General features: G+C 28.9%; 1 protein-coding gene and 1 long non-coding RNA gene across 7 annotated transcripts; one reads left to right on the top strand and one right to left on the bottom strand.

Annotated features, from left to right (window-relative positions):
* Positions 1 to 2,140: 2,140 nt before the first annotated feature.
* On the bottom strand, positions 2,141 to 6,867 carry LOC130935388 (uncharacterized). Of its 6 annotated transcripts, none has more exons than XR_009067871.1 (5): positions 6,601 to 6,867; positions 5,695 to 5,774; positions 4,158 to 4,241; positions 2,497 to 3,243; positions 2,141 to 2,413 (listed from the first exon to the last, which is right to left on the bottom strand). It is a non-coding gene; the product is annotated as an uncharacterized LOC130935388 (long non-coding RNA). The 6 variants fall into 6 exon arrangements; XR_009067869.1 differs by having other exon boundaries at positions 2,497 to 3,046; XR_009067870.1 differs by having other exon boundaries at positions 4,158 to 4,238.
* Positions 6,868 to 8,149: 1,282 nt separating this feature from the next.
* Positions 8,150 to 9,136, top strand: LOC130934321 (jacalin-related lectin 37-like). The gene has a single exon (XM_057863902.1). The coding sequence runs from the start codon at positions 8,150 to 8,152 to the stop codon at positions 9,134 to 9,136; it is 987 nt and encodes a 328-aa protein (XP_057719885.1).
* The last annotated feature ends 4,182 nt before the right edge of the window (positions 9,137 to 13,318 follow it).

Raw genomic sequence — 13,318 nt, 5'->3', positions numbered from 1 at the left:
TTAAAAAAGAAACTAGAAGATGAATCTAAAAAATTTTTGTTTTTCTTTATGTAGTGTTTCACTTTAAGTAACTATTTTTATGGATAATATTCAAATGACAAACAAAATAGTAAGAAGATTCACATTAGATTATAAAAATTTATAAACATACAAAACGAAATAATAAAGTACCGTTTAATTAATGTGCACAATAAAGTAAACATGAAATTTATATAGTAGTAATCAAATGTGAATAGCAATGATTGTTTTTTGTCCAAGGTACTATATTAAACTGCGACTTCGATTTATAATTATTAGTTAAAAACTTACAATGATATATTATTTTTTATTATTTAGTTAAAAATTAATATATTTTGATATTATGTTTTAGAATTATTGACATCAAATTTTGATAATATAGCAAAAAATTAAAAATTAGAATTAAAAAATTAATTTTTGTAGCAAAAAATTAAAAATTAGAGTTAAAAATTAATAATTTTAAAAATTGAATAATAGAATTAAAAAAATATTTTTTATCAATTAGAATTATGTAGAAAAATAAAAAATACTTTAAATATAATTTTTTATCTCTGATTGAAATTAAATACTGATAAAAATAAATAAATAAACCTAATAACATTTATAAATAATATTTCTAAATTTTTATTTAAATTTTTTTACACACAATAACAACGTAATAAAATTTTTTAATATCTTATTTAATTTAAATTTATAAATAATATACATTCTAAACGTTAAATAATTTAAATCAATATTTTTGCTTTTAAATTTTTTATTCTTAATATTTAAATTATTTTATTAAATTTATACTTTTAAAATAAAAATATAAAAATTAATTTCTTAAAAATAATAATAGAAAAGCGGCTGAACAGACACGACAGTGCCTCTTGAGTCGCAAGTATAAACATAAAATAAGTAAACTTGATTCTTTTACTTTTATTTAGTCTTGTATTAACTCAGGTTAGTTTTTAAAAAAAATTTAAAATTTAAAAGGTTTATATAATAATTAAATTTAAAAATAAAATCAAAATAAAGTAATTTAAAGTTTAAATTGAAATGGTACTTCCTTGAAAATCGAAACAAGCCTAAGAAGTAAGAACCTTATTTAACATGTTTTTTGGCCAGCCTCAGTTTATGTTAGTTTATATTTTTACTTGTTATAATATTTAGTTTGTTTAGGTTAGTTTATATTTTTACTTGTTGTGATATTTAATTTAATTTAATATATTTTTAGTTTTGTTAAAGGATTAGATTTTATATTTATATTTATGAATTTATGATTAGATTTTTTTTTCGATCCAATATGAAATCAACAAATACTACTTATCAAACTATTGTAACATTTGTGACAAAGTATAAAATACACAAATAAAATTAAATAAGTCATTTTTTAATGAGGTAAAGTGAATCTTTTATCCAATTTTATCTTATTTTTATTTTGATTTACTTCATTCTTTTAATTTTGGTATTATATATCTTTGACCTAAGATTAGTCTGATCTTATTCCCAAGATGAGATTTGATTATTGAAAAGAAAACAGAAAATAATGTGGCCATGTCATTGTTTGTGATTTTTTTAAAAAATTATTTATAAATTATGTAAATCAGATTAAAAAATGTACAGTATTTACTATTACATAATTACCTTTTACTAACATTTAAAAAATATTACCAAATCATATTAAAATATTAGCTATGTATATTAGTAACATTTTAACAAATATTAAATATACTCTATGTAACTAAAGAGTTTTACTAATATTTTTCTAAAGATTTAATAACATTTAGTAAAAATGTTACAATAGATCTTCTATAGTAATATTATGAAAAATATTACAATAAACCTTTCTTAGTAACACTTAATGAAATATTACAATAGATATATTTTGTAACACTTAAAAAAATGTTACCATAGATATTTTTTGTAACACTTAAAATATGTTACCATAAATATTTTTTGTAATACTTCAAAAAATGTTACCATAGATATTTTTTGTAACACTTAAAAAATGTTACAAAAAATCTTTAGTAACATTTTTTTTAGTTATATTATACTATTTTTTTTTTATTTTATATTATACATAATATAAATATACTAAAATTAATTACTACAACATAAAATATTTCATTAAATTCACAAATCACAAAATGAAATTTTTATAGCCTCTTTCATAAATCAATAATCATTGTACAAGTTTGCTTTGTGATGCAAATAAAATGAATAAAGAAAAAAAATACTTATAGCACTTAAACTCTATGAATATTTCATATAAAAAGAAAAAGAAAAGTGATACATAGTATACATAAAAAACTTGGTCCTTATACTAATTCTAGAAAAATGTATTTATCTGCTTGACTAGCTCATCGCTGCGACAACTTGTTACCAGTCCCTTAAACCAGTCAACCAAGTTCATCTTATGCACATCAAACAAAAAAGCAATAAGAACTCATATAGTGGGCAAAAATAAAACCTGAAGAAAAATAATCATGGAATTACCTCAGCAGGTGGTCTGGAATCCCAAGTAAAGTTTTCATCTTCAATTTCTACAGCATTGTTGTCACCAACTGAACTTTGCTTAACACTCCTTGCAATTTTATTACTGCCTAACTCTTCAGCAAGCAAAAGGTATTGAGCCGATCGAAATATACCACAACTTGGATAAGAATAGAGAGAGTCTCAGAGATCATCCTAACTAGTTCTGACATGATCCTCAATGTTGCAAGAACTGTGAAAATTCTCCCTGCATCCAATGGAGCACTATGGAACAGAACACATCCCAGGAAGACAACAACATAAACAATTGTCCTATATACAGATTCAAGTAGCCTATTTACAATTTTAAAATTGGAAATTGTTCGAAATCCTATCAATGCTCACTTTTTGGACAACGATAACACCAAAACCCACAAGATGCCAATATATATACCCAAACCTAAAATTCTCCAATGTCAAAAGCTGTGTGATTTCTTTGAACAATTCTTCATTAAAAGTAGCAAACACTTTCAAATCCTTTACTAAGATTTCTACCGCCTTGGACCGGTCATGCCTACCAAAAAGCAATCAACAACAATCTTATGAATTTGGAAAACAAAATTTGGAAAAACAAACTCCTATGTTCTACATGCTTTTTGACATAAAAGTCTCTGAATTTCAAACTTTAAATTTGCAAGTTATTTTTGTGGATTGCAATATTATGGGTGCAATAATTATTGTGAGGTGCCTATATTGTTGTCAACATGATCTCTGCAAAATTAAAATAAACAATAAAAAAAATTAACTCACAATATTCACATGCACTTGCACTCTATAATCTTTAGTAGCGTGTGATTAAAAATTTTGCAGCATTTTAATGTGATTTTATGTTTTGGAATGGAAGTTTCCATCAATTCTTTTCTTCTTCTATTTATAGATAAAATTTGAGTGTTCCTTCCCCGTATTTCAACTTAGTGTTAGCTAGTTTTCGATTATGCATCAAAGCATTTATCTTCATCAATTAATTGACTTTTACATGTTAAACTTCAATTCATAAATTTTACTTGAAGAATGCGTTTTTCTCTATTTTTGTCGAAATTTAAATACATGTTTTGTTAACACATGACTAAATTAAAACACTAGATGCCTATACTGCTGCATCAATTATCCAAATGACAGTTAATACTCATGGCTGAAAGATTAACAAACATGAAATTCAATAAGAGAACTTCTTTTAGTAAACATGGTAACAGAGAATAGAATCACTAACTTATAAATTGTTCTGATTTCAATTACCCAACTTTTTCGTTTCTTATGAAATAAAACTTATCTTGAAACCTCAAATGACTAAGTTATCAAGTAAAAAACAAAATAAAATAATCTTAAAAGATTTATTTTTATAAAAAAGATTAAATAAAATGGAAAAATATTAAAATATTCTCAATTTTAACATGTTAGATCATTTCTATTAACATAACACAGTAAAATTCAGATAGTAACTTAGACCCAAAAATATCATTAAAGGCAATCAAGAAAATTTCATATTATCAATTTTGGAGAAGCATAGTCCATAGTGCAACAATTAATTATTACTTCAAACTTAGCACATAATATATAAATAAGATAAGAAGAGTGGCATATATAGTTAGTGATGAGTTGAAAGAAAGAGTAGCAAGAACAAGAACCTTCATAGGAACACTTCTTGAGCATCTTTTCAAGGATCCTAAGTCATGTTGGGTCATCATCAACAACAAGGACTCTTAGACCTGCTGGAAAAGCATCACGTCTTGGTGAAAAGAAGCAACCATTACTTAATTACAATAATTAATTAATTAACTCTCTTCATTCAGCATTACTCAATTAACGCCTCAAATTGCCAATAGTATTACAAATAATTAATGACTTGGTGAACACAAATAACTCCATGTATAGGCCGAAATTGATACCCTTCAAGCATTGTGGAATTCATAAATAATGATACCATCATAACATTTTCGTGTAATTCCACCCAAAGAACTAGCTCAAGGGAAAGAATTGCCCCAGTGATGATACCCGTCAAGCATTGTGGAATTCATAAAGCTAAGAGCACTAGAGCAGATAATGCTAAAATCTCATAGGCTTAACCTAACCTCAGATTTAGCATAAGAACAATGAGGGTGGTATTATATTATTTTCTGTACTAGTACCATCTCCATTTTATTTGATTTCTCACTTTTAAGACATATGCCGAAGAGTAAAGAAATTCAAAATCAAGGTCATTTATAAAGATTTTTTACTAAAATACTCTCATATAATTTTTAACATCTAATTAGTTCATCCTATTAAGCTCATATTCCTTAATCAATAATGTGCTTAAAATTATATGATGCTCAAAATTAGAAAACTAATAATAACTTTTTTTTTAATATAGGAGAATCACAGATAAAAAAATAAATGGCAGGACATTGATTCTTAGAAGCATTACAAAATCATAGTTGGATTATTTACTTAAACAAGTTGATTGAGGAGGTTACTTAATCAAAAGAACAGAGCATCCATGCCCGCAGGCGCAGACATTCTCATCATAGCATCCTCTGCTTAACCTTTGAAAGCCATTAAGCACCGAAAGATTTGACACATCTTGACAAATACAAACTTGACACTATGGATGCGCTTGTTTTAACTTTCTCCGACAAAACTTTTCACATATTTGTATAAATTTAGAAAATAATCATAATGTAAAAAAAAATAAAAATCTGTTTTTGAGCTTTTTCCTTCTTTTTGGATTTTGGTAAAAGCTAAACAGGGTAGCTTCTAATTAAAATCAGTTTTCAACTTTCTTACAAATTTATAAAAAAAATCAAGTTGTAAACTAAAATCACTATTTTGAAAATCAGAAACAAACACACCCCTATATCAGTGGCCAATTATCATAAGTGAAAATAGATGTCATCTCAGCATCTTTATGTGAATTTCACACAGACAAGATTTGATACAAAAACTGCAGTAGTAGGAATTATAACCAAAGGGACCAATACCCATTATTAGTAGTATAGATATTTAACATTTCACACAGACACACACATATGGTGTAGCATATTTCATGGTTTTATAATACCAGAATAATATCTTTTTAAGCTTGTGTTAACCATAAGAACCAAAACAAAAGAGGCAACAACTAGACATGACTACTAGAAATTTCTAACTATTCCAGTGGAGAAAAAAAAATTGAAATTTACCCACCTCTCCATTCCATGACATGGGAGACCACGATTGATATGTTCAAATGTCAGTATCTTGCCCACAGCCAGATACTCTAGCACCTGCAAAATGAAGTTGACCAAGCATGTACATACATTCTCTTAACACTAACTTCATATATAGAAATGATAGAACAGAGAAAGGAGGACAGGAAATAAAAGCTTAGGATCACAACCATCAATTAAGGTCTAAGAAATGAAAAATATTGGGAAATCACCAATTAAAACCTCACTAGCTTGCATTATATGACATAATATCTCATAAGAACATGGATAATTAATTATAATGCAAACAGAATATCAAGAATTTAAGGGATAGCCCTGGTAAGTAATTTGAATTCTCGTTCAAAATTGGTGAGTAACTATTACATGCTCACTTCATAACCAAATGATAATCACAGCAGTGTACCTATATTCACTGAGACAAATTCACAAACATGTTCTACTCGTGGTTCACCATATCTCAAACAAACTATCCCAAATTTGAAGATCAATCCTTAATCCTTTCTTCCTCACTACTTTCTTCCTGTCACATTAGATATCAACCCCTTAAACAACTTAATTAAAACCTAAATTCAAAACCTAACTACTAAATAACCAATTCAAAACCTAAATCAATTTATAAGAAGTGCAAGAAATTCTAAGAAAGAAAAAACAAATTGAACAAAGAGAGAAATTGAACAGAGTTTCAAAAACACAGTTTCAAAAACAAATTCTAAGAAAGAAAAAACAAAGAGAGAAACAAGTGCAGGAAATTGAACATAAACTATAAGGATAGAAAGATTCGAGAAACTAGGTTGAAGCACAATTCAGATCTCAGTCAAAATCAGCAAGGGATGAGAAATTGAAAACAGAGTGAATAGAATGAACGAAAAGAGAAAATTCTTACCAAAATTGAGATCGAAATCGAAAAACTGAATCGAAATTTCGAGAATGATTCAAATCGCGCTGAAATCGCAAAACCTTGATCGAGAATAAGAATATGAACCGATTGAGGTATGTGACCTAAATCGAGAATAAGCAAAACCGATTTGGATAGATAAACTTGAGTCGGAAGAGAACGAGAAAGAAATTCGATCTCGATGTGAAGAAAATGGACTGCAAAGGAGATGCGTTGAAACTTGAAACTTGAAACTTGATTTGGTAACGTTTGTATGTGATGTTTATTTTTCTTCATTTAAAAAATTACATTCTCTAACATTTATTTTACAAATGTTAAAAGTATAATTTTATTAGTATAACTAACATTTTAAACAGTGTTGAACAAAAAGTATTAGTAAATGTTTAAATTCTAGTAGTATGTGAAAGTGGAAGTAGAAAAAGACGAAAAAGAAAAATAATGCAATATCACAGTGGCTTGAGACAATAATAAAAATATAAATTAATAATTTTAAAAAATAATAAAATTAAAAATAATTTTAAAAATTGAATAATAGAATTAAAAAAATATTTTTTATCAATTAGAATTATGTATAAAAATAAAAAATATTTTAAATATAATTTTTTATCTCTGATTAAAATTAAATACGAATAAAAATAAATAAATAAACTTAATAATATTTATAAATAGTTAATTTATAAATAATATTTCTAAATTTTAATTTTAATTTTTTTACACATAATAACAACATAATAAAATTTTTTAATATCTTATTTAATTTAAATTTATAAACCATATACATTTTAAAAGTTAAATAATTTAAATCAATATTTTTGTTTTAAATTTTTTATTCTTAATATTTAAATTATTTTATTAAATTTATAAGTTTAAAATAGAAATATAAAAATTAATTTCTTAAAAATAATAATAGAAAAGTGGTTGAACTCTTGAGCCGCTAGTATAAACATAAAATAAGTAAACTTATTCTTTTACTTTTATTTAGTCTTGTATTAACTCATGTTAGTTTTTAAAAAAATTTTAAAATTTAAAAGGTTTATATAATAATTAAATCTAAAAATAAAATCAAAATAAAGTAATTTAAAGTTTGAATTGAAATGGTACTTCCTTAAAAATCGAAACAAACCTAGATTGTTATAAAAATCAGTAAACTTCCCCTCAAAAACATCAACTTCACTTGCTTCAATAGTGCCTGGCTTCTCCCAACAATTATTGTCACGTGAGAGTGATAGGTAAAATGATCAAATCCATCTTCCAATGCTTCTTTGTGCGCTGGGTGAGGTAAGCCATATTTTGTTTTTTTAGCATAACACAAAATAACACCGTGAATCTAAACTATTTTATACTTAATTGTGCCAGGAAACTCCCAGTACAAAGGTGTTATTTTGTCAGTCTTCCAGTCGATATAATTACCGATATTTTTGTTAGACTTCCCATAAAGTCTGTTCTGATTTGTAGATGTGTTTGCAAGTATTGGAACACATTAATTTCTGATCCAAATTTTGCCAAGTTACTCTTTACTCATACACTTCGTGCCGTGATGATCGGAACGTCCCATTCAAGATTCCTTCACCTTGTTGAATATGACCGAATAATTGAATGGTATGACAGGAGAAACACTCCATTCTTCAGCGGTGTGTTTGAGGTCCTGAAACCCAACAATAGTCGCGGTATAAAACTTGATCCTAAATTTGAGATTCCTCTCCCTCGTCCTAAATCAATTCAGGGTAGAAGAGTTTATGCTGATGTGCTTTCTTGTTATAATGGTCTTCTTTACTTGAATTGTTCAATGGACGGAGACATTTCATTTGTTTGCAACCCAATAACAGGTGAGTTTATAAAACTTCCAAAACCCCCTCCAATGCTGAAACCCTGCGAGTGCAAAATATCTTGGGGTTTTGGTTTTCACCCAAAATCAAACCAATACAAGGCAATGAGAATTCATATCTTTAAACATGATCATCCTATGGTTGTTGAAATGCTCAGGGTTGGAATATCAAAAACATGGGTAAATATTGAGGTAAATTATCTCAAGAATTTGGTATATATGTCGAGTTATTCTATTGCTTTAAATGGGGCACTTCATTGGATTGGTATGGATGTTGATGGCAATATGTCCATATGGGCTTTCAATTTCGACACGGAGAGGTTCCAATCCTTCTCTATGGTGCCCATGGATCAGGGTACAAGACTCGGCATATTTGAATTCAGGGGTTTTCTCTGCTTGATATATTTTAATGAGCTGCTGGTCACAATGTGGATGATGGAAAAATATGGAGTTGAAGAATCTTGGACTCCCATTCTCGTAAGTTCTGACAGAAATACTAATTCTTCCATAACCATGTCTTATGATTTTGTTGCCTTCCATGATCGTGAAAATAAAGAACTTAGGATTTTTCAGTTTTACTATGAATACAGCACCATTCAGATGATTGATCTTGTTCCTACTCTTATCCCACTGAAGGATATTATTATCGGAGATAATGTGGAGGTCCAGAATATTTACTCACGGGATAACCCAAATTGAGGTTCTGTTAGTTTTAGGAAATCATTTCATTTGATATTCCTTTTTTTTTATTTATAGTAATGCTCACATCTTATTTGGTTGCTTAATTATTGTCTCTCCCTACTCAAACTCAATAGTGTTGGCAAAATTGTTTGTAAATTTTCTTTTTCTAAATTATTATAATGTGAAATATAATTTAAATTAATTCAATTTAATTTATAATCCCTGTTCTAATTGTATTGGTTTAATCACCTTTGACGAAACAAAATTTTAAATTTTGAATATTAAAAAATAAAGAACTAATTTAAATTCACAAATTGATTTTTTTGTTAATAAAAGCAATTTAATGTTTTTACAAAATATTTTTTTACAACGGTGTACTCTCTACACTAAACATCAATTCTTATGTATTTGTATATGTAGATACATTTTTTTATTAAATAATTAATTATCAGAATATTCAAATTTATTTACAAACAGTATAATAAAATTATTTTATAAAATATAAAATTTGTTTTTCTATATAAAATAGTTAATTAGGGACTGATTTTTAGTATATTCATAGCATAATTGTATAATTATATGTTGACCGTCATTATTATGAGATTAAAATATAAAATATTAAAATGTTCGATGCACAATAAAATTCGATCACCAAATTAATTATCATATATTTTTGTATAATATATTATATATTATTCAACTCATTTTCAATGCGAATTATATATGTTAATATATATTTTATTTTATATAAATAATTGATTTAAACTGATTTTTTATAAACATATTATATGATTATATTTAATATGATCGTGTATGATTAATTAATAATTCATCAATATTATTAGCAATTTCATTCTAGTTATATATCATTTGCAGTAATTACTTAATTCCTAAAAGAAGATGAAACTAATACTACTAATCATATAATCATATCATCTTCAAATAGATCATAATCGGTAGCTAAATCGAGTCTTACGTGTAGTTTCTTAATTCAATTCAAGTCAAAGAAAGAAAGAAAGAATCTTCAATTCCAAGAAGATCATAGTTAACAATAATAATAGTTAAACTGAACGTGGCGACAAGCTTCAAAATAATTAAATGAAATTAACAAAGATGTATCTTGATAATTGAGTATTAATATTGTACTAGTGCTAATAAGACATGGCTTAGAGTCAATTTTTTTTGTTTTAATAATCTTGATGTAGAAAGAAAGAAAAAAAAGGCTGGTTGTTGGTATAAACAAGTTGATTAATTGGTATTCAATTAATTTAGGGTTTATTTCATGATACCTAATTCAATAAAAATGTCTAAAATATCTTTTTATGATAATATTTATTTAGTCTTATTTTAAAGACGTGATTTATAAGAAAAAAAAGTAACAATTTAAAGAAAATAGCAATATTTTTAAATAAAAATAATATTTTTATAATATATTAAAATTAAATTCTACAATTTACCATCTAATAATTAAAAGAAAACATTTTTATATAAAGAGAATTGTAAGATTTTATTGAAGTATTTACGATATTTCATATGTTAGTATTGTAGCATGCATCACACAATGTAACTTCCTAGTCCTTAATTAGTGTATATTTATTGTTATTATTGAATCATGTTAGGTGTATATTAAAATTAGTCATTAAAATTAATTATTAATATAAAATATATATTAAAATATAAATATATATTAAAAATGAATTAAACAATATATATATTTATACACAAATATATTGGTGATTAATTTTAGTAACAAATTTTATTGTACAAATATCATTTTTAGTTACAATTAGATTATGGGTAAGTACGATTTTGGTCCCTTAAGTTTAGTGCCAAAATCGAATTTGTCCCTCTTGTTATTTTGCCATTAAAGTCGTCCTTAATGTTGCATTTGTATTTAACTTCGTCCTTTGTAATTAAAATTTTTTTATGACAATTCTACCCTTTTCATTTCGCGGGAAATGCTTTATTTCTTTCCCTGGACGAGAAACCCTTAACGTTTCTTATTCATAATGCTTGGTTTCTTATTCACAAGGCTTCGTAAAGGAAATCCAATACATTGTGCCCTAACCCACAATCGGAGAGGACCGGAGATGTTGATGGACTGAAACTAAAGAGAGGAGGCGAGGACGACGAACTGGAAGAAAGGGACGTGAGGAGTCGCTGGAGCATTACCGATAGGGTTTGAGTAGGTATGTTTTTGTTCCTTCTTTTCAGTTTGGTAGCTCTCGCTGCAGTGGGTATTCTCGGGTTAGATTACTTAGGGTTTGGGGGTGTGTTTATCGTTAGAATGAGGCCATGTGTGTGGAAAGTAGGGAGTAGGTAGGTCTGTCTGTTTCATGTTCTACATTAATGTGTATGTGTTGTTGTACTCTGTTTCAGGGTGTGGTAGAAGACGATGGGTTATTTTAAAGTGAAGGTTTACCATGGAGGATGGTTTACGTATAAGAACGGTCCATTAGAGTATGTGGGAGGAGAAACAACGGTGATAGAAGATATTGATGGTGATTGGTGGTCTGTTTTTGAAGCGTATGCTGAGCTAGAGCAATTTGGTTACGTCGAAGAGAATATCCCATCATTATGGTTCAAGGATCCAGTTGCTGAAGACATGGAGAAAAATCTGAAATTGTTTAAAACTGATGCGGATTCCATTGAGATGTGTCAAATAGCAGAGTTGAGAGACCATGTAGAGTTATATCTTGTCCATAAGGTTCAGGAGGAAGAGATGTTCTATGATGTTGGCTACATTGATGTTGGGGATAAAGATGGGATGGGTGACATTAGTAAGGGGCAGGAGCTGGTTCCGTACGGTGGAGTAGATGAGGGGGGAAAGCAATCTGAACCATTTGCTGTTGAGTCTGGGGCAGAGGACGACAATAAAGTTGGGTATGATAAATCTAGTAATAGTGACAGTCTCGATTCGGAGTATAATCCATCTGGGGAAGAGGACGATAGTAAAGATGATGTGCACTTTACTGATAGTGATGATGATGTTGATCCTGAGATTAGTGGGTTTCAAGATGTGAATGTGATGAGTAAAAAACCTAGGGCTGTGAATAAGAATGCTTGTGCAAATGAGCAGTTTGAGAATGTTGAGGGAGGAGACAATGATGACTTAGATTTCGATCACCAGGTTGGGTCTGATTCAGAGCATGAGGGCTTCACATTTCCAGTTCACAAGCTTCAGAAAGATATGAGTCAATACAAATGGGAAGTTGGCACATTATATGCATCTCAAGAGGAGTTCAAGGACACTGTAACTGCTTATGCTGTGCATACGGCAAGGTCAATCAGGTTTAGGAAGTGTGACTTGCAGAGGGTTAGGGCTGTTTGTTCGGGTGATTGTCCTTTTTGGGTGTATGCTGCAAAGGTCAGGGGTGAGGAAACTTGGCAGCTACGCAGTATGAACTTGACACACACATGCACACAAGCACACAGGGTGGGGATCTTACATTCGAAATGGCTCGGCAAGGCGTTTAAGAAGAAGGTTGAGTCAAATTCGAAGGTGAAAATAAAGGAGTTGGTTTCCAAGGCACAGAAGAAATGGAACTTGACTGTCACTAAGTCACTGGCCACTAAGACCAAGCAGATTGCACTTGATCAAATTCAGGAAACCTTCCGAGAGTAGTATAAAAGAATTTACGATTACGGACAGGAGCTGATGAGGGCAAATCCAGGATCCTCCGTTCGCATACAAGTGCAGAGGTCCCCAGATCTTGACAGTGAAGCACCAGCATCATCAAGGACCAGTTACTGCATCTTTCAGAGGATCTATGTGTGCTTGGAAGCATGCAAGCAGAGCTTCCAGCATTGCAGGGATTTCATTGGCCTAGATGGCTGCTTCTTGAAGACACCCCAGGGAGGACAGCTGCTAACTGCAATTGGGTGGGATCCCAATGACCAAATGCTGCTGATTGCGTATGCGGTTGTGGAAGCCGAGACGAAGGACTCATGGAGCTGGTTTCTAAGTCATCTTACATCTGATGATGGGCTGGATAAGATGGGAAGATATACCTTCATGTCTGACCAACAAAAAGTAAGCAAATAACACTAAATTTATAGAGTGAAATACATCCATTCAATTCTTCCTAATTACAATTTTCTTGATTTCATGCGTGCAGGGTCTGTTGCCAGCATATGACAAGGTTATACCTGGCGTGGATAATCAGTTCTGTGTGAGACACTTGTACAGTAACTTCAGAA

This window comes from Arachis stenosperma, chromosome 6, assembly GCF_014773155.1.
Source record: "Arachis stenosperma cultivar V10309 chromosome 6, arast.V10309.gnm1.PFL2, whole genome shotgun sequence".
Taxonomy (NCBI): Eukaryota; Viridiplantae; Streptophyta; class Magnoliopsida; order Fabales; family Fabaceae; genus Arachis; species Arachis stenosperma.
The sequence above is the reverse complement of the archived record's forward strand: the minus strand, read 5'-3'. Positions and strand labels throughout refer to the sequence as shown.

Bases quoted from the DNA above. Each gene is read 5' to 3' on its own strand.
- LOC130934321 (XM_057863902.1), top strand. From the start codon at position 8,150: ATGATCGGAACGTCCCATTCAAGATTCCTTCACCTTGTTGAATATGAC.